This window comes from Tyto alba, unplaced genomic scaffold, assembly GCF_018691265.1.
Source record: "Tyto alba isolate M040663 unplaced genomic scaffold, T.alba_DEE_v4.0 Super-Scaffold_9, whole genome shotgun sequence".
NCBI lineage: Eukaryota > Metazoa > Chordata > Aves > Strigiformes > Tytonidae > Tyto > Tyto alba.
In genome coordinates, this window is record NW_024881330.1 from 14,146,191 (window position 1) to 14,169,782 (window position 23,592).

At 43.1% G+C, this 23,592-nt stretch overlaps 1 protein-coding gene across 1 annotated transcript; it reads left to right on the forward strand.

Annotated features, from left to right (window-relative positions):
* The first annotated feature begins 2,798 nt into the window (after positions 1 to 2,798).
* HAS2 (hyaluronan synthase 2) lies at positions 2,799 to 22,793 on the forward strand. The gene is made up of 4 exons (XM_032999690.2): positions 2,799 to 3,365; positions 12,612 to 13,238; positions 17,580 to 17,681; positions 19,831 to 22,793. The coding sequence occupies exons 2-4, from the start codon at positions 12,612 to 12,614 to the stop codon at positions 20,758 to 20,760; spliced, it is 1,659 nt and encodes a 552-aa protein (XP_032855581.1). The 5' UTR covers positions 2,799 to 3,365; the 3' UTR covers positions 20,761 to 22,793.
* Positions 22,794 to 23,592: the final 799 nt, after the last annotated feature.

Below are 23,592 nucleotides of genomic sequence, written 5' to 3' on the forward strand. Positions count from 1 at the left end.
ATGTAACATAACATATAAAAGTAGATGTGATATACTTCCATTGAAACACATCTGCATCTGTTTTCTATAGCACCATGTGGATTGGCATTAATCATATCCTCCTACTTTTAATTCCTTCTTGGTAGGCGAACCTCGCTTCAGCGACCTACGTTATCCCACTTGCCCTGACAGCACGATCACACAACATCAGCTATGGTTGAGAAGGAAGTAGCTGTGGATATAAGAGACTCACCACTCCCATTATGTCATTTTCTAAAACAAAGTTTCAGTGTGATTTAAGTGTTGCTATTGCTGCCCCTGTAATACAAGCAGGACACAAAGATTTGTGCTTCACCAGACTCTGTCTCTTGATCCCTGTTCAAACCTAAAGAGCATGGGATTAAGCCAATGGGACACTGTGTATTTCCAGAGTAATATACAGTCATCAGTAGAGGAGACATGCAGCCTCCAAATTTAAACTATTAAGAGGTGGAATAAAAAAAAAAAAAAGTTAATTTGTAACAAAGTCTCATTTTAAAAGGTTCATTTGTAACATTTGGTTACAAAAAGAAGGAAAAGGAAAACAAAACAAAACAAAACCAACAAAACAAACAAACAAAAAACAAACAAACAAAAACAAACAAAAAAAAATTAAGAACCCCCCACGTAAACCTCATTTCAGAAATTATCCTAGACATGAAGTGCCCTGTGCAGGACATACTTGTCCCTGAGTCAAGACAAGACCAACAAGTGCCCAGGAAGCCCGAGAGAAGCTGGCAGCAACAGCTCCCCAAGGCACAGCTTTGGGGTAGCCATGTTCAGGGATGGACTTGGGACATCTGTGTTACACCTTAGTCTTCTCGTGCCTCTGGCAGCACCAGAGAAAGTATGATGTCAGGAAATCATGCTTTAGGACTCACACAGACATCGAGGACTTGGTTACATTTGTAAGGGTAGCAGATCTTGGTGATAGCTTGTATATAACATGTTCATCGTGTTATAAGCCTGGTTTACACTAGGTATTTGGGTGGTAGGAAGAGCTAGTAAGGACAGGGGGTTAAGTAGCCCTCTTGACACCCTTTTGCCCTCCGGCCCTGCTTGGAGCAGACACTGCGATTTGCCCCTTGCCTGATGAGACAGATGTGCTGGGCCCTGTAGCAGGAGACCAGCAGCAACACAGATGACTTGGAGGTCATTGGAGTACGGGAACGGGGCTGCCTAGGAAGGAGGTCCTGAAACAGAGGAATGCCTGAGAGCCCTGAGATAGACTTCATGCTTGCTAAGCCATGCTCTACTTTCAAGGACACTCCAAACCATCATAAACCAGATCGCTGTGAAAAGCAGTTGTCCTATCTTCTCCCTGCCCAGGTTACTTGTTCTTACTGCTTCCTCTCCCCAAACAGCTATTTTCTAACCTAGGTCAGTTCTCCTGACGTAGGGCAAGGGACGGTGCGGAGGCAGGAATGAGGAGCCCAAAGCAGGAGGGCAAGACAGCTCCTTTCCCTTGCACTGCCAGGCTGAAACAGCCACAATTCTCTGGCTTAAACTACAGGCAGACTTGGTATTTGAGGCAAACCTGTTTCTCAAGGAGCTTAACTTCAGTGCACATTCTAAAGTCACTCTTCCCCTTGGCAGTGACCGAGCACACCCGAAACTCTGACCACTTCCCCGAGGTACTCAAAAAACTTCTAGTCTGGACAACCACCCGACTTTAAACCATTTCTTGTGCATGAGGAGCCCCCAGAGCACTTCAAAGTTTTCCCACGCCAAAAGGTAACGACGGGCAATAACTCGACGAGGAGTCACCGCCAGGTTTCCCAACGGGCGTCTGGACATGGTCTCCGTTGTGGGCTTGACACCTCCAAGCAGCGACCTTTGTGGTCTTTGAGAAAACAGCACGGGGGAACGAGAAACTGTTCCCGGAGGGTCCCTGCCAGGGCCCGGCCCCGCCGCCCCGCCTCGGGTGTTACCGGGCTCCGCGCTGCTCCTCTCACTTCAACAGTGCCACCTAGTGCCTTTTTTTAATCATTTCAAGTGAAAATGGGGGCTCGAAGGTGGGGAAAATCCGCCTTTTGAGGCAGAGAGGAGTTACAAAGGGAAGGGGCCCGTCCGTGAGAGCGAAAGGTGCTGGCGGGCGGTGGGGTGTGCTGTTAGCTGCTGATGCCCCTGGCTGACTGTAAACCATCGGTAAAGTACAGAGGGAACATTTCTGGTTAAATAAAGAAACAAACAAAAACTCAAAAAAAAAAAAAAAAAAAAAAAAAACACAAACAAAATTTTCCAGTTCTTCAATTGTCTAATGTGTTTCCTGGCTTGTTTTAACGCGAGTGGCATGGGTATCGATGCCAGCAGGAGCTTCCTTGGGTATTTACTATAGCAAATGTTTCCGAGAGTGAATGGGTAAAGTGGGATTGGAAACTGCAAAGTTCATCCATTCATAGAGGCAATTCCCTTATTAATAAAAACCAGCAGCAGCAAAAACTGTCCCAGCTGAATAGTGCCTGTGGGAGGAACGAGTCCCACACCCCAAGCCGAGAGATGCAGGGAATGGGGAAAGTGGGGGTTTCCCCCACACTGCGGGGCATGAAGAGGAAATCAGGTGGTGGCAACATATGTGTATTGCATTTCTCTGCAAAATTTGCAATTTAGCTAATTGAATTCCTGCCGCTGAACTGGTCCTTGGCTGAGATCATTTCAATGGGCAGGGTTGGTTTCTTTTTTTTTTTCCTCCTTACAGGAGTTCCCTCCCCTCCTTCTTCCCATCCTCCGCCTATTAAAACAACTCAAGTCTCACTTGTTAAAAGACCCCATAACGTGGAGGAGGCAGAAAAGCAGCAGCAGGAAAGAAAAAGACGTCTGGAAAATATTACCCGTTTGCTGCTGCTGAGAAACCTCATTGAAACAGTTATTCGGTCAGCAAGGCATCACCAAAGAGACTTTATCTGATGCTGTACATCTCTCAAACTTTCAGACGCTGCCTTGCAACTTCTCCAGGCTCCTGGCTAGCCGGGTTTGAAATAAGATCTTCGGCTTCGACCACGAGAAACTAACTCCTAATTTATTATTTCTAACTTTTTTTTATTATTATTATTTGAAAAAAAATCCCACAGCTTTGAGCTAGAAACTGAAGCAGAGAAAGACAAATACATGGTAATTGTGAACACACGTGGGAGAAAATGAGTAGGACTGAATAGCCTTAAACGATATATTTTTTTTTATTTTCATTGTTAATTATTTTTTATTTCTGAGCGTCTCAATAAGTCCCTGAAAAGTGCGATTTGATCTTTTACCTCAAACTTGGAAACCGTTCAGCGGGAGCAACGGTACGTGAGACCACACAGCTGGCTGGAGCCCCTCTATGACCAAAGGACAGAAGGACAAACAAGGTAGGTGATTTATGATTACTCTTCTGTCATCTCAAGAGCAGAAGACCCTCTCCTCCCATCCCCACTGTTCACGGGAGGAAAGATGAAACAGATCCCCAGAATACGAGTGCGGCAGGGGGAGGATCTTACCGGCTGTACGCTATACTTATTTCAGCAATGAATAGGACCGTGGTGAGGATAAATGAGGTTTTCAGCTTCAACCCCACCTTCGTGTAATCCGTTTAAGATATTGCTGAGCTTTAAGATTTGTAAAAAAAAAAAAAAAAAAAAAAAAAAACCCACGCACCAAAAAACCCAAATCCCACACAAACCTAAATTTAAAATAAAATAGAGCAACAGGTTGGGCAGCCGCTCCGGCGAGCCCAGGGCGGGAGGCGAGAGCGGCCGCAGCCCGGGCTGGCTCGTCCCCGGGCGTCCCCTGCCTCTGCACCCAGGGCCGGGCGGGGGGACGGGACGTGGGCGGAGAGAGGGACGAGACCGCGGGCGGGAAGGCGAGGAGGCGGCCGGCGGGAGGACGGCTCGGGTCCCGCCTCGGCGGGCAGGAACGCAGGCGGCCGAGCTGCGGCGGCGGGGGCCGCGTCCCCGGAAAGGGGGGCGGCGGGGCGGGAGCCGCCGCCCGCGAAATTTCCAGCGGCGGGACCGCCCGTCGGCGAGACCCGGGCGGGAGGGGGGTCCCGGGAGGGGGGGCGATGGCAGCCCCCGCGCGGCTACGGTCGCTCGGGGAAGGGCCCCGCCACCGCCGAGAGCGATCGAGGTCTGCCCCCCCCGCCCCCGTGACGTGGCAGCGCGGGGGATCCCCCCCGGCGCCCCGCCCACCAGCTGTGACGCAGACAGCGCCGCCCTCTCCCATTGGCTGCGGCGCCGGGCCGGGGTTCCCCCGCAGGAGCGGCCCCGCCCGCGCCGCTCCCTCGGTGCCTCACCCCGCGGGAGGCCGTGGGTCCTCGGGGTCTCATCCCCGGGGGAAACCCCGCCGGTGGCCTTGCGCAGCCCCCGTGTCCCCAGGGGCGCTTCTCCGCACCCCTTGGGGCGCCCGCGGGTGTCACGCGGCCCTCGGGAACCTTCACACCCCTCACCACACCTTGCCAGACTCCACAGCAGCGCTGGCAAGGGGGACGACAGGGATCTCGGGAGAGGATTTTGCCCATTTCCCCTCCCTGAGAGAAAACCCCACTGTCCTGCAACACTCCCGGTGGGCGCTGCCCAAGCCCTCCTTCGGGGTCTGCAGTGACCCCGCACCTCCCGAGGCTCCCTGCCTCCGCGGCAGCACGCTGCTTCACAGTCTCCTTCCTTAGGGGTTATTTTTCCATAGGCACGCGTGTGCTTTTCCTCCAGCACACACTGCATGTGGCGTGGGTGGCTTGGGGCTGCTTGAAGGGACTGGGTAGGAATTTCATCTGGGGGTAACGGCAGTGAAATGTAAATGCTCAAAGTCCAGCCCCCACCCAGGTTAGAGGAGTTTTGTCACTCGTGTCAATAAAGCCAGGATTTTATTTCGTGCTAGTAAACCTTTCTTATCTTATATGTAAGTGCAGAAAAACCTGGGAAAAAGCTTTCCCCGTGGGAAGAGCCGCTCTGCTGGATTCAGTGATTTCCCATGCTTGTTCACTAGCAGCTCAGCCATTCATATTCAAGATTAGTGTGCAAAGCAGCACATTGCTTCTCCAGTGTAGTGGGACTTGACTAAGTCAAACAAGATATGACCTGTGCTTTATAAACAAATTACAATATAATAAGTTATGAATACCAAATAAATATTTATTTGCTGGATTAAGGCATGGACTAGTCAGTTTTGTGCCAAAAGCATCCATGGACTTTATAACCAGCAACCAGAAAACATTCCTAAACTAGATTTTTGTTTAACCACAGTCTAAAATATCTGAGTATAAATATGATTACTTCTTATTCTTGATTTATTTATTAGAGCATTTGTCTGGTTCGTTGGTTTGTTCACTTGTTTTTTCTTTTTCCTTCTTTTGGTTAATTTAACAACTAGTGTATCACCATCTATATTAGGGACAAATCCAACCAGCAGCTGTAGAATTCATTCCACATTGGTTACTCAAACCTGTAAGAGACTAAATTTGGGCAATTTAGTGGGAAACATACATTGAGCAGACAGGAGATTCTTGATTTGCTGATCAAAGCCTGTGCACGCAGATACAGTTTGCCATCAGTACTAATCCTGTTCTTTATTTTAAACCTAAAGTTAATTTTAGTCTTATGTGAGCCCTTTCCAGAAGATCACTGGCCTGACAAAATCTGGAAGTGATAAATAACCAAAAGCACCAGATATGGTAACTCTGCTGTAGTAAAGATGTACAGATGTAACGTAACTTTTCAGTTTCCTCTCTGCCAGATGTAAAATAGAAGAGGGAGTCTGGACAGCTATTTTATGCTTGTAATTAATGTGTACCTGGAACACATTTGTACTTCAAAGATTTATTTTGCCACCAAAATAAGGCTAATAACGAGTATAAATATTGGCTGAAAAACTGTATCCCTCAGATGCTGTTTGTGTATACACACAGAGTATAGATGTATAAGACCACATACAGTATGCGTCAGGCTGTGTGCGTGCACACACACACACTTGCACATGCATTCAAACACACTCGTGTCACTGAAGCAGCTGCTCTGTTGAAGCCAATGCAGTTATTCTCACTAAAGAGGAGGGGATTTTAAGGTTTATAAAAGATGAGGGGATTTTAAGGTTTATAAAAGATAATACCGTTTCTTTGGTTGCGTGCACAACACCTCTCAGTATCTGTATGCACACATACCCATGTGTGTCAGCTTTTATGTTGTCACCCTCACTGATGTCAGGCATCCTGCTGGGTAGGAGCTGCATGTTTATTACAGACAAACCCCTAGTGACTATACCTTCAGGTGAATACAGGCAAGGAAAATAGGAAGTGGTGTGTTGCTTTTTATTTTTTGTTTTTGTTTTTTTCATTAAGGAAAAACAGTTACATGGAACTAGAGAATCAGTGGGTCCCACATCACACTAGAAAGAGTAAGATTACAAATATCAGTAACCTAAGCATTATGAAGGGTTCTGCAGACCTCCAAGAACCTCTTGCAGGTTCCCATTTTACAGGTGAGGAAGCTGAGACAGAGACAGGTGAATTCACTTACCTAAGGTTACCCAGAAGGTGAATGGCAACACTAGGAACAAAATCCAAATTCCTTAATGTAAGAAATGCAGTGGCTTAGAAATGACCCATCTGAAACTTTCATAAGGGAGATTAATATCTATAATAAATTTGTAAAATGTATACATACATTTTTATCATGAGTATCTCAAAAATAGCAGTTTTGCAGAGAAAGATATTTTTTTTTTATGCCTGCGCTACAGAACTGCAAGATAAATTATACACTGATTTCCCTCTTCAGCACAATACTTAAGTGTACACTTATCTTTATGACATACTTACATGCTTTGCTGAATCCAAAGCCTCAGCACTAAGGTTCAGAGAACCAAGACTAGTAGACATTCAAGAATTCAACTTCTATACAGACATGTAAAAATTAGATATTTTCAAAGGTTTTCAGTGCTCAGCACTTCTGGTTGCAGCAAAGATTTGCAGACAAGTCTGATGTGCAGATCTCGCATGTGAGGTTGGTTTGTATTATCAATTTATGTTGAATCAGGAGTGTTCTATTGAAGCCAATGCTACAAGAGCTTCCCCCCTCCAACTTACATTCATCTTAAATGAAACTAATTGCAAGATGTACCCCTGGAGCACACTTTTCAGACCCTAATGGGTTTTCAATCCATAAGGTCTGACTAAACTTAGTTCAGAGTAAAATATGAAAATGTATGGAAGGTGGAGTTAGGTCCTCAGCACCAGGTGTTCTTCTTTGCAGATCTGTTCCTTTAGTATTAGACTATTTGCTGATGTGGCCATATGGCTAGAGAGAGGCACAGCTCTCTCCAACCTTTAGAGGTGAAGGGGACAAAATAAACACACTTGTGACTGAATCTTTACTGTTGTCTCCTGGACAAATATTGACTTTTGCAATACAAGGTTTTTTGAAAATGTCTTCAGATGTTTGGAATTAGTAAGTACTAATTCTTTCAAACAACCTTCCAAATCGTTACATTTTATGTACAAACTTCCTGTGTCTCCCCCTCTTGCTTTTTGATCTTCTGGTGAAAAGCTAGCCAAAAGTACTACATGGCAATATGTTTGAGTGCTGTACATGAGAGTTGACTTCTGCAACAGATGGAGTAGTGAGCTGCATCCCATGTGTTGCAAGCAAACCTAACCGGTTTGGCTTCCAGTCAGTCACTGGTTCCATGTCCTCTATCAGCAGATGCTGGGGAACACCTGATTGTGCCTTAGTCCTCACAGCAGCTTCACCATGGCTGGTGCAGAATAAGTGAACAGACTTCTGATGATACTGATGTGTTCAGACATCAATACACATAGGTTTTCTGGATATGTATTTGCCCCTATTCTCTTTATTACTCTCCCTATGTATTAGGAACAAATTAAGCTTTTTTTTTTTTTCTCTTTGCCTCCTGACTTTGCAGAGGGATGAACTATCTCCAGGTCCTGTCACTCTAGGGGATGCACAAAAACCAATTAATAAGCATATAGACTGTGCAATATGATTTTGCAGGAGGGAAAAAGTGATACTTTACCATGGAAGTCAGCAGTGTTCTTTGCTGAGTAAAGATCCAGTCCAAAGTAGGACTTGAGAACCTGCTGAATTTCAGTCAAGTGTCTAGATCTTATTAAAGTTAGATCTATGTACCATAACTACAGTTAAATGCTAGACTAAATACTTTTCAGAATGGAAAGAACTCAGGCATATTTTGCTATGTTCTTCTAATTTGAGGTCTGATGCATTATTCAGTGTGAGAAAGGAGTGTGAGCTCTAGTGCTAGAGTTAATACCCCAATCATTATGTGTACAGTGTAGATATCAGTCAACTCTTTGTTAATCTTAAATTTTATGAAAATAATGTTAGAAGACTGTAACTTTTAGTTATGCCAGTTACTAATAGTAATGTACAGTAAGTTCTCCTTCATCACAGGTGTGACCAAAAAAAATACTCTTTGTGTGGCTTTATCAGGATGCCAAAAAAAGGCTCAATGACAAACAGTTCACTAGGTAGACTCTGATGTCAAGTACATGCAAGGGTTCATTTCTTGGCCATGCTTTTCTGTAGGAACCTCCGAGGAGAAGCACACATTGCCTCTTCTTGCACAGTTGCTATAAGGTACATACATACTTGGGACTACTTAGTTTATCAAAATGTGTCACTGAATCAGAAACAGCCTACATAGCGTTAGGATTTAGCATATGGCTTTCATATTTAATTTCTACTAGGTGGACTGGCTGGCACTGATCAGCTCTATCTGTAGAATAAACAGCCACAAGATCATGACAACAAATTGCTCAGTAGCAGACTTTGAAGCCCTCTACGTACACTCATCTTGTGCATACAAACCTTGAGCCTGTCTGCTGGAGACTGTGTAAAGCTTGTGCTGCAGAGTTAGGTGAAGGTGCCTATTAAGGATTTAGGCACCCAAATTGCAGAGTATTGTTAGCAGTCCTGTCTCAGGCTTCTTGTGCAGTACATGGGAGACAGAAGCACCTCCAAAGACTCTGACACAGCCAATGCAATCTTACTGTCCCCTGGAAGAGTCCTTCAAGGCCAATGCAAAGCAATAGACCCTCTGATTTCTTTCAGTGTTAAATAGCTTCCACTCTTAAAAAAACTAAGAACAAAGAAGGAACATTGCAGGTACTATCTTCTTCCTGCTTTACAGAACTGGTTAAAAACCTGCTCAGAAACTGCAAGATCTAGGTTTGTCTCCAGAGACAGTGAGGTAACCAACCAACTCACCTTCTCGCTGGGTGAGGAGCTCTGTCCCACTCCTCACTCCAACACCTGCTCCCATGCAGCAGCAGTTCCATGTATGTACAGAAATGACCTGCAATTATCTTTGTTGATCTAGGAATATGGACTGGCTGCATGTCTTCCATGTGTTGAACACCCCATCCCTACCCTAGGTGGTGTTTTTGTTTTTGGTTTTTGGTTCTTTTTTTTTTTTCAAGTGATACAGTGTCTATGTCCCAGAACATACTTATTGGGTTAAATCCCTCAAGGAACTGAAGATTCACTAGGCTGAGACAAAAACAAAACACTAAGCTGTGCTGATCATATGAGCTGATCATATGAGCTGTATACGGTACAATTCACCAATTAGTCAGCTGTTGAATAGGGCTGTGGTGGTGGCAATTATGCATCTAATCAATTACTTTTTGCTGAAAGAATATTTCTAGCACTTAGGGTGCTTATCAATGAAATGACTGAAAAATAATTGTGGCTTTGAAAGTTAACATGGCTGTCCTTCACTAAGCATTTGGCACATCTTGACTCAGCATGGCATTATTTTAGTCTTGCACTGTTAAAACACAGTACTGTATGCTGGTTCTCTGGTGGTACTTGATTTTAGCTTCGTGTGACAAGTTCAAGAAACTTCAGGAATGGATTTCAACTGATGACATATGAAGGATATCCTTTTACATTTCACTGTATTAGGCCAGCCTAGATACTCATAACAACACTGACCTTAGCATCTCTGATGCAGCTATTCCCTACCCTCGGTGCTAATATTTGACTCAGCAGTTCATTTTTGATCCCAGACTTGTACAGGCGTCATCTCCTTTTAACTTCTTGGCTCAATTATTGGAGAAGGGTGGAGAGTTTTTGGCTTCTTTGCCATTGTTTGGGCATGCTCAAGTCGATAAAGATCAGTTCTGCTGGGCAAGCTATCAATAGCTCACGTGCTAAAGCTTGAGAATATTGAGCAACTTTTTCCAGACTTTCCCTGAGATTCAGTCAGTTAAAAGACTATACATAAAAACCTCAATTGCACATACAAAGGGAAAAGTTTCTTTGATGAAAGCCAGGAATTTAGATCAAAACACAGTTTATTTTCCCAAGGTTGACAGTGAAAGGATAGGAAAAAAATGCTGTTTTATTAAGACCAGAAATCCATTTCTTGATCTTAAAAGAGTGGGGTTTTGTGAAGGAGGGGGAGCTGTGCTGTAATGACAAGATCAGAGATTTCATTTCTTTTTTTTTTTTTTTTTTTTTTTTCCTTTTGTGCGGAAACACTTCATAGGAAGAGAAAAGCAATAGCAAATAGCAAATATAAAAGAAGCCTGGTACAGTATAGAGTCAGTCAAATGTAAACGCTCCAGATCTTAATCTAAATCCTGTGAGCTCTACCTGCACAAGTGGTCTATTTATTTCAGCCACATAATTCTTAAAGTAAGCAGACTTTAGCCCCTACTCACTAATAGGAATTTTCTATTTCTGGCAAGGGAAGAGAAGTAGTGGACCCCAAATGGGAAAGCAGAGTACAACTGCACCGTTAATGAAACATTTATCTTGATGTTTGTGACCTTTTGTGTGCTTGAGGGATTAATAAACACACAGGCAATTTGACTTCAAGGTAATCTAGAGGGGATCCATTACTTAATCTGTTTTCTAAAGTAAGCCTATTTTGGACACTGAGTTTTAATTCACCTATAGTGGTGGTAAGCATAAGCTGTCTTTTATTAGGCTTCTTTATGACCCTTGTCATGAAAGACTTTTAGGCAGGCCAGAGCAGGGATGGTCCCTTTTGCTGGTGGGTCGTTACAGCACCTGTCGGAGCCCAGTCGTAAGTATTCAAGGAATTCCTAGAGATAGGGTCCAATTTCTTTGTGTCTCCAAATATACACTTAAGAAGCTTCTTCCTGTCTTGAAACTTAAGACCCTAAATAGCCAGTGGAAAAAAGCATAGTCTTTGTAACCTCAGACTTTATGCTCACAAGATTTATTTTTATTTTGTTAGTCATTCTGTGTTGACTTTTTTTTCCAAGCCTGTAACTTTTCGGACAGAAATATAATTGATGACAGCTATGCTGTTGCAGCTTGGTAGTATTTTTTCAAGAAAGAGTTAAAAACATATATGATGTAAGGAAGTGCTGTTCCAACTTCAGCTTTGGCCAACAGATGGTGAAAGAAACATGATTAGCAGATGAGCAAGATGATAGCAGCAAGGAAAATATGAATAATAGTAAGAAAACACAAATATTAAGTCCATTTGAGAGGCCCCAATTCAGCAAAATATTCAAATGTGAGTTTGGGATTCACTGACTTGCAATGCACTTGCTGGGTTAGCCTTAAACAGACATTATCTGTTTTATGTCATTAACATCAAATGCACCAATTGACATAAAACATTGTCATTAACTTTCTTGTAATTCTAAGAAAGCTATTGCATAAAATGTCTAATGTGATTGTCAACAAGAAGCAGCTAGGTAGCAATATATTCTGCCTCTCTGCCTGACTACACAGTTTGTCTCAAGAATACCAAAACACCCTTCATGCCAGCCAGCTCCTTCATAGCCCAGATACTAGGTTAGAAGATTTTACAGCCAGGTAACCTAAATATGCAAAAGTGGTCAGAATCAACTGATGTTCTAATGAATTTCTGAGTCCAGGGTGGAGTCTTGGCTCTGTTAAATTAATGTGTACTTTTGCCACAGACTTAATCTCAGTCAAGCTTTAGCCCATGCTCACATGTGCATATATATCTGTGTACACAAATGTATGAATAATATATTTTTGCAATGGTATCGAGAAGACCTTTTAAAGCAGGTGTCTGATTATATAAATATAAATTATAAATATAGTCAGACATCTGTTTAAAAAATTATAAATACATTCAGACATCTGTTTTAAGAATGTCTTTCCAATATTTTTGCAAACATAACTGAGCAACAGAAGTGATTCAGGGTGGGATGCAGTCATGACATGGATGGGGAATGAGGAGGGTCTGCCCAGACATTCAGCTGTTCTGCTTGCTCGTGACCATATGAAGCGAGTGATGGCTCAAAAGCCCCTTCTACAACCCCCACAGGGTAATATGACAGAGCATCTCATTCAGCAAGCCCAGGCTGCCAAAATAAGATCCTGACACAGACAGCACCTTCTGTGAGGACATTACAAATAATAGAAGACATCTCTGGTACATTAAGTGTATTTGAATCTTATTTTACACAGACAAAGTACTGCAAAGAGATGTTGAGCATGGTGATTCAGTGAGGCCGTGACATATTCAGAAGCAGGTGTATCTATTGATGTTGAGCTTCATGTTGTAGCCACATGCGCCCCTTGCAAGGTCTTATATCTACAAGTGGTAGATCTGCTAACAGTTTCCATGTTTCTTCGCAGATGTATTGTGAGAGGTTTATATGTATCCTGAGAATACTTGGAACTACACTCTTCGGGGTGTCCCTCCTGCTGGGAATCACCGCTGCTTACATAGTGGGCTACCAGTTCATCCAAACAGACAACTACTACTTCTCCTTTGGACTCTATGGTGCTATCCTGGCATCACATCTCATCATCCAAAGCCTGTTTGCCTTCCTAGAGCACAGGAAAATGAAGCGGTCGCTAGAGACTCCAATCAAGCTGAACAAAACAGTTGCCCTTTGTATTGCTGCCTATCAAGAGGATCCTGACTACTTAAGAAAATGTTTACTTTCTGTGAAAAGATTGACCTACCCTGGAATTAAAGTTGTTATGGTCATTGATGGGAACTCAGAAGACGACGTTTACATGATGGACATTTTTACTGAAATCATGGGTAGGGACAAATCTGCCACTTATATCTGGAGTAATAACTTCCACGACAAAGGTCCGGGTGAGACGGAGGAGTCTCACAGAGAGAGCATGCAACATGTATCTCAGCTGGTCCTGTCCAACAAAAGTGTTTGCATCATGCAGAAATGGGGTGGAAAAAGAGAAGTAATGTACACAGCATTCAAAGCACTGGGGAGAAGCGTGGATTATGTACAGGTAGGTATTAGAGCACCAGGTCAGTGCCAATTCAAACACACTTTGAAAGAAAGCAGCTTTTGTATATTTTGTGCAGCATGTTAGAGGCCATCCTAGTCCCTGATGAACACAGCACTCCTTTCAGTCTGTTTGGAAACAGCTTGACCGTTAAAAGTGTATTTTGTTACCTTTTAAAACGGTCAGTCTATCTGTGAATATGTTAAAACTGTGCACCAGCTACTGTAGAAATCTGAAATCCTTCCCCGGACTTCAGTACTGACCCCTTATCCAAATGGGTTTGTTTCAAAGCCACTGGCCTCTTGAAGACCCCATATCTACTCCCATAGGTCAAGATCTTGGGTAAGGTTTTATTTTGTGAGGTTGTTAGTGGCCTCATATGCAAACAGACAGACAGGTATTTGGTGGCACTAGAGAATATCTCGGAGCAATGGTGGAGTCTGTAAAAAAGATGAGGATATTTTAAAGGCTTCAAAGGCCGTGCGGAGTATTCAATAAAAGGGTCAATGTGCAGCCTTGAAAGAAAGATTTCTTCAGCTAAGCCTGAAGGAGCTTTTGCTTCATCACTTACAGCTGCATTACCTCACTCACCGCGACTTGGCCTTTAAAGCCCTTATGACACTATTCACTTAAAAATGAATTAGGCTGGGTCCTCTCTGCCTGTTTCCAAAGAAGCAGAGACACATTTCTTTCCAGCTGCCTTGGATCCTGTGAAAGATTTTCTGTTTTTTTGCCTTACACATGGAAGCACTCCTCACTGCTGCAAACAGCCCTGCTGACTGTGGGAAGGGGAAGAGGTCATGTGTGGAGGAAGGAGGGTGGGATCAGGTTCTCTGGCTGGACACTGAGGATCCTTCCTTATCGATCATGGCCAGCAAGGCTCATTTAACTACTCTGAATATGAGATGATCTTCCTAATTAAACACCCTCAGCCCTTCTTATCTTCTCCTGACCTCAGAGCATGCAGCAGTCTCCTCCGGCCAAGCAGCAGCTCCCCGCAAGTTGCTTTCTGCATGTCTGAGCCACATGTGTTTCTGGGGTCCGTGCCCAACCTTCTGGGGTCCGTGCCCAGCCTTCTGGGGGTGTGTGTATCCACGGGCACAGTGTCCAAGGGATGCGGAGAGGCTGCCAGGCTGAGAGCAGCGAGTCTTCCATGCACAGGAGGGGTAGAAACTGAAGAGTGCCAGGAACCGCTCTGTTATTGGAGCTGGGAGAGTAAGGCAAAGATTTAAAACCCATCCCCTATCACTTCCAAAGCTGAAACTGATTTTTTCTCTGAAAACAATGGGTTTAAGCACTCTATTGCCTGCACTTTGGTTCTGTGCTGTGAGGGACTATGAAGAGATAAAAACTCTGGTTTTCTTTATTAGCATGGTTTTACAATTACTTCACACAGAAGTGTCAGGTTGCAGAGAGAGAAGGTAGAGAGGAAACAGATTCATTGCAAGTTTCCTTCCTCAGTCCAGCTCTTGCATTTGTTCAGTGAACCTGGAAAAAGTGTTTCTATTTCAACAGTCATAGCATAAACTGAGAAAATGGAAGAGATATTTCAGTCAGTTAACATTCCTGATCTGGTTTAGAAGTCCTAATGAATGTGTCAGTGACTATAATGCTGCTGTAAGCAGCCACAAAAGGCTACAGTACTGACTGATGCCACAGTCACATCTACAGTCACATCTATATTAGAAACATAGCACCTTGGTGGCCCTGGCTACTACATAGTCATGATGAACTGCAGCTAAAATGTGGCTCTGTTTTATGAATGCATGAATGTTGAGGTATTTTAAATGGTTATTTAGGGGTACCCAGCGTCAATTACTTTAAATAGGCCAGACATTTTAAGGGCTGAGCAATATGCATTGATGATCCAGCACTTAAAAAAGTGGACCAGTTAGCACAACTACCCACCCCTGAAACTGTGGGCCTTTTGGATCTTTAAAGACACCTTGTGTTATGGACAGGCAATCATAAGCAGTCAGACCAACGCAGATAAGGACCTGTTGCTCATTGGTGGCATCTCATTAAATACTTGAAACTGCTGTGAAGGCTTATTTCCACCCTGGAGGAGGTTAGGAGGGTGCAAGCAACCAGGTGGAGGAATTAAACTGACAGATATCATCCGTACAGAGCTGGTCAGGGCAGCCAAGGTGCACTAATTTCTAGGTTACTCAGCCCTTATATGGAAAGATGGCAAATTGTTTCTTGGGCTGTGCTGGGCCATCCCTGGCTGGGCGGACCTTGGTGTGTTTTATTTGGGCTCCAAAGTGCCTGTCTTTCTCTGGGCATGTCCTCTTCACCTGCAAAAACCTTATCCAGATGGAAAATGATGGTTTGTCAGGTTTGCCCCAGAAACCCAGACATGTCCACTCTGCTGGCATGCCCAGCACAGAGGCTGGTAATTTGTAAATAAATCCAGTGTTTTCAGGTTTCCTTGTCACATATTATGGATGTTGCTTATGGGCAGGTCTTTCTGCTATAGATAAATGCATCTGATGGGGTGGGGGCTGCTTAGCCACATCAAGTGACAGGCCCTGGAGGCTGATCCCAGCCCAACACTCATGGTCACAAGAAATGAGATGAATATCACTGCTGGAGCCCTGGGTACTCAGCAAACTACAGATTTTATGTGCAAAACACTCAGCAACAGGCTTGTCCAGGAAGCCCCAGAAAAAATATATACATCCTTTCCCCTTTTCAGCAGAATTGTTTTGCTTCCTTTTTATCACTGATGACAGCTTTCCACCAAAGCTGGAGGCACACCTTGGCCAGGTTACAAAGATGCTCCTCAGGATCAGTCATTTGAGGAAAGAAGCTGGATGCATCAAGTTAGCAGGAGCTGGAGATGCTTATGTATTTTTCTCCAGATGGAAATATGAGAGCTTTCATCATCTTTCTCCTCTTGGCCCCTTCTGAGTGAGCATGGAGGGGAGCATGTTGGCAGACATTCAACTGCATCCCAAACTATGCAGTTCAACTATTTCAGTAACAGCCCCACTCCTGTCTGGTCTGCAGCAGACCCCCAAAATGCTCTCCTCCCCCTTCATAGGTCAGATGTGAAGGTTTCTGCTCCCCTAGAGTGAGAGCACTTAGACTGAATTGAAATTTTGGATGAAAGGACACCAAAATTAGGATACTTGATATGAAGCCTTACCAGAATCCGACTTAATATGTTGTTCATGCAGAGCTACCAACTTTTGCCCCAGTTGTCCCCATCTGAAATCACAGGAATGCAATGTGGGGATAAACTCGAAGCAGTAGGGGAATTTGTAGGGCAGGATTTAACTGGCCAGGGGAGTGTTTCTGGGACAACCTTCTCTGCTCCAGTTTCTGGGCGTCTGCAAAATGAGTTTACACATGATGGGGGCACTGCTTTCAACAGCAGCAGCTGCAACAAGGAGACACGCGCTTGTTTTAAACAGGGTGCAGCCCATGTCATTCTCCTCTGAGCAAACGAAAGCAATGCTGCTTAGCAGACCGATCAGCCTGTCTGAGCCCTCCTCCTACTCTCTGGGGGAAAACCAATTCCTAATGTACACAGTGTTTAGTTGACTAGGAGTGTTTGTGTGGCTGAAACGCCTTGTGTGTGTCATCTATTTCTGCCCCGGTCTTATGCAGTACTGCGCTTTGGGACTCTATCCTTCTGGTCTTACATATTTTTTATAAGGATGCCAGAGGAAAATAGCAAATAATTTCTATATATCAAATGTCAAATCCCTGCATTACTAATAGCACACTATGCTTCTCAAATTAAAAAATTAGTTTGTTCTGGAATACAAAATACATATCTTACATGAATTGCTAAAGCCTTCTGTGGGTGCAAGAACTATTAGGTTTCTTCCCAGACTCCTAGCTGACTTTTTCTTTTTTATAACAAGGGTCTGGAATTTAACTCCTCTATCCTTCCCTCTTATGGCAGAGTGAAACATTTGACCAGAGTGCTCCAACCATGCAGCCGACACAGGGAAAACCCATGTCAGGGCTCAACAGGAATCTGCCACACGCTCACAAACATTGTCTTGCTCTGCAGTGACCCATCCCTGAGAGCACAACTTATTCAAAGGAGCGGAGCCAGCCCAGTATGCCAGTAAAACAAATAGAGATGATACAGAAGAGAGGATTGTTTGCATGCATAGCCCTAACCAACACTCCGTTCTGTTCAGCACCACTCCTTGCTACCTGATAAAATGGCCTTTAACAGAAGTATCAATGCAGACTCCAAAGTGAGATTTAATTGCATTCAGGAGAATATTAATTTAGAATCACTACAATCACTTGCATGATTTTTATTTTCTTCTCTAGTATAATCCTTAACCCGTTTTTGTTCTTGTTTTGTCTTACTTCTAGGTCTGTGATTCAGATACAATGCTTGATCCAGCCTCATCAGTGGAGATGGTAAAGGTTTTAGAAGAAGATCCAATGGTTGGAGGAGTTGGAGGTGATGTGCAGGTGAGTACAACAATTTTCAGATTAACAGAGGGGTTTCAGCAACTATTTGCACTGCAACAGATTTCCTCACCTGGAATAGTGTTGAATATACTGTGATACCGTTATAGAGGATCCTATGATACCTTAATCCTTCTGTCTGTTGAACAGAAACTCTTATGCTTGGATGTGACCACTTTATGGTTTTAACACTCATAGAAAGCAAACAAATATTATTCTGCCCCATATACCTAAAAAGAGGGGCACTGGCTTTGTCACAACTGTTGCGTCATCTTTGAATCTCAGGGTATAACTGCTTGCTCAGGGTACCAAAGAAAAGCTATTGGGGAGTAGGGAATTGAGAACAGGTCTCTCAAAGACAAGGCCAGCAGCACCACAAGCACTTCAATTATGTTAATACTGGCCGTCAAGTTTGTTAGGAACAAAAGTCTTTTTCAAATGCAGTGCACTATGCACTCTGTTGTTGGGTTTCCTCTGCATCTCTGTCAGACGGGGACAGTGGAAATTTCCCAAGTCAGCCTAGCTCCACTTCTGCTAGGATTTCCAGCACTGTCAAATTTGTCTGGCAACTACAGAAAAAGTTTGTTCATTCCTTTTTGACACAATTTCTTCTGCTGTAATTTATAAAGAAAAATGCGTATTTATATTTCAGTTGGCCTTAGGATTGGTCCCCCATACTCAGTTGGGCTCTTATGTGAGACAGAGGAGAAAAGACCATCTATATGGGCAAGCAGTTACTAATCAACACTCCAATAGTCAGAGGTATTTCAGGCATGTGGCTCTTAACTCTAGAAACTAAGATTCCCACAGAAGCTTGAATATCTTTGCAACTCTGGACTGGCCACGAATCAGGCATGACACTCACCTGACACATGTGAGATGTCAGGCTCATGTGAGTACAACTGGAGGGAGACAGTACAGGTTCAGCTATGACAGTGAAGGTTCACAACCATCTGCAGAGAGAGGTGGGAAGGACATGTGTCCTCTGGGAGGAAAGGTGGCGGAATGAAAGCTCTGGGCTTTTTTTTTCCCAATTGACTTTCCAGCATACACCAAATACATTTGATCCAAGCTTGAGCCTACCCCTGATCCATGCTGCTTCAAAGATGTTCTAGGATTAGATTGAAACAGAGAGAAGATTGGCCCTTGGCCTTCAAACCTGACAGAAATTAGGGCCATCAGAGCAAAAGAATATTTTTTTTCTAGTTGCAGGGAAATGCTTTCTAGTTGTAGAAGGCCACAGATTCCACTGAAAATCCCCACACTGAGAAAATATGTGCTGCGTTGGCACAGATGCTTTTCTACACATTTCCTTGCCACATTCTCCAGCACAAGGTGTGTGCTGAGAACCTGGATGTGAAAACATGAAGTTGGGCATCTGCAAGCACTCATACCTCCACTGAGAGTTCTGACTCCTAGACTACGTCTATGTTGTATTTTAAGCATAGGCCTGAGCTTCAGATGAGCTTTGGGGCATACAGAAGAGAAAGACTGAGACCTTTATGTGGACCAAAGCAAGACTCTACTGAGTGTCACAGGATGCCTTGAGGCAACATAACAGGGCTGGTACTGCAGAGACAAATCAGAACAGCTTGTTCCCCAGAGGGCCTAATGTCAGATATGGGGACATAGTCCAGGGTCAAACCTCTAGGGCCAGCCTTATAACACCAAAACTGTAGGCAAAAGGCCATGTGCTCAGCCTTTCTCATGCTCTGGCATAGCTTTAGGAGGGCTGGAAAAAGTCCCATGAGTCCCAAAGATGTGTGCAGGGGGCAAAGAAGCAGGAGGCCACGTCTGGGACTCTACTATCCCCTGTCGAGAGAGGCTGAGTACAGCAAGTCCTTAACTAGGGGTGAAAGGAAAGAAAAAATTAGCAGAAAATAAGTTTCTTGGTGGAGGATAGGAAAGGTTGTAAGGAAGAAGAGAACATTTTAGTGGAACAGCCTTTTGCAAGTTTCATCTTACCCTTCCTGTCAATGTCTTGGACTGTACAGGTAACTCCTGAATTTGCCATGAGTTTGACACAGGAGTGAGGTTGCCCCTTGTATTTCAGCTAATGGTGCTCTAGTCTCTGCAAATTCCTTATTGATCCAATGTGTATATTTTCTGTCTCAAGAGCTCGTCAAAAATGAAAACTTTTTTTATTTTGCAGATTTTGAACAAATACGATTCCTGGATCTCCTTTCTGAGCAGCGTGAGATACTGGATGGCATTTAACATAGAAAGAGCCTGTCAATCCTATTTTGGCTGTGTACAGTGTATCAGCGGACCTCTGGGAATGTACAGAAACTCTTTGCTCCATGAATTTGTGGAAGATTGGTACAATCAAGAATTTATGGGCTCCCAGTGCAGCTTCGGAGATGACAGGCATCTAACTAACAGAGTGCTAAGTCTGGGCTATGCAACAAAATACACAGCTAGATCCAAGTGCCTTACTGAAACACCGATAGAGTATCTCAGGTGGCTGAATCAGCAGACCCGCTGGAGTAAATCGTACTTTAGGGAGTGGCTTTATAATGCAATGTGGTTCCACAAGCACCATTTGTGGATGACCTATGAAGCTGTAATCACTGGATTCTTTCCTTTCTTCCTTATCGCCACAGTCATTCAGCTCTTCTACAGGGGAAAAATCTGGAACATCCTCCTTTTCTTGTTGACAGTTCAGTTAGTAGGCCTGATAAAGTCTTCCTTTGCCAGCTTTCTTAGGGGCAACATTGTCATGGTTTTCATGTCACTCTACTCAGTGTTGTACATGTCAAGTTTACTGCCAGCAAAGATGTTTGCAATTGCCACAATAAACAAAGCAGGGTGGGGCACGTCAGGAAGAAAAACCATTGTAGTTAATTTTATAGGACTCATTCCAGTCTCCATTTGGTTTACAATCCTCCTAGGCGGCGTAATTTTCACTATCTACAAGGAATCAAAAAAGCCATTTTCTGAGTCAAAACAGACAGTTCTCATCATTGGCACAATACTCTATGCATGTTACTGGGTTATGCTTTTGACTTTGTATTTGGTTCTTATCACCAAATGTGGCAGGCGGAAGAAAGAGCCACACTATGACATGGTGCTAGATGTATGATGTTTCTGTGGGAAGTTACCCAGAGAGTTGTAAAGCAACCCAACGACCTTGTAGTATCTGTGGCATCAGACGAATGTTGCCAAGGGAAATGGATCATTGCTGCTGGGAATAGGACATTTATATTCCTCTGGGTTCATTTTCATCCTGCCAAAGTAAGAAAAAAAAAAAAAAAATTTTTTTTCCAAGGGGTGGGAAGATACAAACCACACAGTTTCGACCTGTTCACAAGAAAATGGGAGAACTTCTATGTTTATGCACTTTTTTATTGTGCATACGCTTGACAGTGTTATGTTCTATATACCTCACTGGTCATGCTTATGTGTGTGGACAGGAAGGAAAGGAGAATGGAGAAAAGGATCTTACAACCCCTTGCAACCTAATTTATGAACTTCTCTTTTTTTATAGTTCTGTTTATAGGAAGGGTCTTTTGTGTTAGGCTGCCAAATGTAATGCCAAAGGTAAAATTTAAGAGGCCATTGGCTGAGCTGTATTTTTATATTATTGTATTATTTGTGTGTGTGTATTTTTAAGCCAACTTTTTTTAAAATCACATATTTTATATTTTACTATCTGCCAAAAAAGCTGCCTCCCCAATATTTTGTTCTTTCGCCTTTTTAAATACATTTGAGGTAAAAAAAAATCATACTTTCTCTCCCCAAAATTTGTGTTGAATTGATATTGTTAACAGCAGAAAGAATAAAAAGTGTCTGCATTTTTGCAACTGATGAATGGTTATTTCTGTGCAAAAGCATTTAAATGTGCTCTTTGAAGATACTCATTAGGAAAGGCCCAACATTGTCAGCTTTTGAATACAAGAATATTTGTGCATAAAAAAGGCCAAAGGGGTAGATATGTACAATTTGGGGTTTTGTTTTGGATGACATTGTAAAAGGGAAATTTGCTTCTCTGCTGAGAGCATAATATCTCTGGCATGCAAAATAGCCATAAGGCAAAGCAGGCCTCCATGCTGTTGGAAAAGACATTGCTATAGGAGAGCTCCCACTGATTTTATATGGGACCTGAGGAGTCAAAAACTTCTGATCTAGAGATCTAGGCACCCAAAACTAATACTGACTTCACTGATGGTCATAGTTTTTCATAATCTGTTAGTTCCAAACAGATGGTTCAGATTTTTGAGTTTAAAAAAAAGATACATGGAAGAAAAACTCATCAATATTTTCAAAATGTGGGTGTCTTACTATGAAACTTCTGCAGTGCCCTTTATATACAGTTTACTGAAAATAAAAACATCAACTTCTCTGACATCCAGTTTAATACAGACCCCAGTACTGAGCCAAATAATTTGTGTTTGACTAGAGCATATCTACAAGAAAACAAGCCAATTTTTTACCAGAAAACATCAAGCCTTAGCCAATCTGTCACTTCCTTGGTGCCTAATAATCAGTCTTGGACATTTATTTTGGATGGTGGTTTTGAGAAATAATATTCAGGTCTAAATTCTGCAGTCCTTCACCAGCCAAAGGAATGTGCCATTGAGCCCTAATATACTTTATAAAGAGCAACAGAAAGCCAGCTGCATACAGATACATGCCCTTTTTAGATTCTGGTATTAAAAGCACTGTGGTAAAGCAGAAATCAGCATATGATGCTTAAAGAATTTAGAAGCATTTTCAGCTTCTCTTTTTTTATGCAGACATGAATAGATTCTGCTGTAGAATGAACTGCACACACACTACCTTATTTGTCTGATTATCTTGAGGTACATGATTGCTTGAAAGTCATACTAATATTATGTTAATGATTGGAGAGTTGATTCATGTTGATTACAAAATAGAACAGTATTAAAAAAAGCAAAAGAAACAGTAAAAATAATAAAAAAAAAAACTTGACTATGCTTTTTAACTATTTATGATGTAAGTTAAAGCTTGGGTTAACATTCAAATGTCAAATAAATCCTCTCATTCTATAAAAAGATTGAATTAATTGCCTGTATTTATTCTAGCAATTATTCAATGTACTTCCAATATAGGTTGTATAGTATAATTGTTACTTTCATAAATAAAATATTTTTGATAAGATTATGACTAATTCATGGTATTTCTGATCAGCACTTCTGCTTTGAAGCCATAAATCTGCACAATTTGGAGGCTGTTGTTACTGTGTCACCAGCCTGATTTCCAAGTAGGAATTTGCTGCCGCGTAGCAGAGCCCCTGGGAGTGTGTGGCTGGAGGAGGCTGGGACTGGTCCCTGCTGGGAGTGGCAGTGCAGTGTGCGGGCAGCGCCCAGAGTCTCTGCCTGCTGCTGCTAGATAAATTTGATCAATACATTTCCCTTTTTCCTTAGCTTCCTGATTTGTGAAAGGGGAATAGTAATCCAATCTCCTTTTGGGAAGCACTTTGAGTTTTATGACCAAAGTACTTTACATGAGGGCTGATATTTTCCAGCCCTCCTGCCCACTCAAAGTTACTACCCTCCATGGCTGGGGCAGCAGGGGAGAACATGTGCATGGCCTGCTACTGCTCCTCATTACTGCTATTTTTCAAGCCCACTTTGCCCTGGCACAGCTGAAGTGAATGTTCGTATTTTCTATTGCTGAGGGTTATAGGCAGCAACCACTGGCAGAAGGACAGAGTGAGCAGGGGGCAAAGTGACATCTCGCACATCTCTCAGACCATGACAGACTTGTCACAGGTCAATTACTTAGGAGACAACTTCTCAGCACTCGGCACTTGTTACCCTATATCTGGAGCCTGTGCCCAGTTTTGAGTTCCCCAGTACAAGGAAGTCATTGACAAACTGGGATGAGTTCAGCACAGGGCCAGAGTGATGGTCTGGGCTGGAGTGGAGCGGCTGAGCGAGCTGGGCTGCAT

Excerpts from the sequence above, each read along its gene's own strand:
- HAS2 (XM_032999690.2), top strand. The coding sequence starts at position 12,612 with ATGTATTGTGAGAGGTTTATATGTATCCTGAGAATACTTGGAACTACA. Across the intron at positions 13,239-17,579 it reads GAAGCGTGGATTATGTACAG|GTCTGTGATTCAGATACAAT; the intron begins GTAGGTATTAGA and ends TCTTACTTCTAG. Across the intron at positions 17,682-19,830 it reads GAGTTGGAGGTGATGTGCAG|ATTTTGAACAAATACGATTC; the intron begins GTGAGTACAACA and ends TTTATTTTGCAG.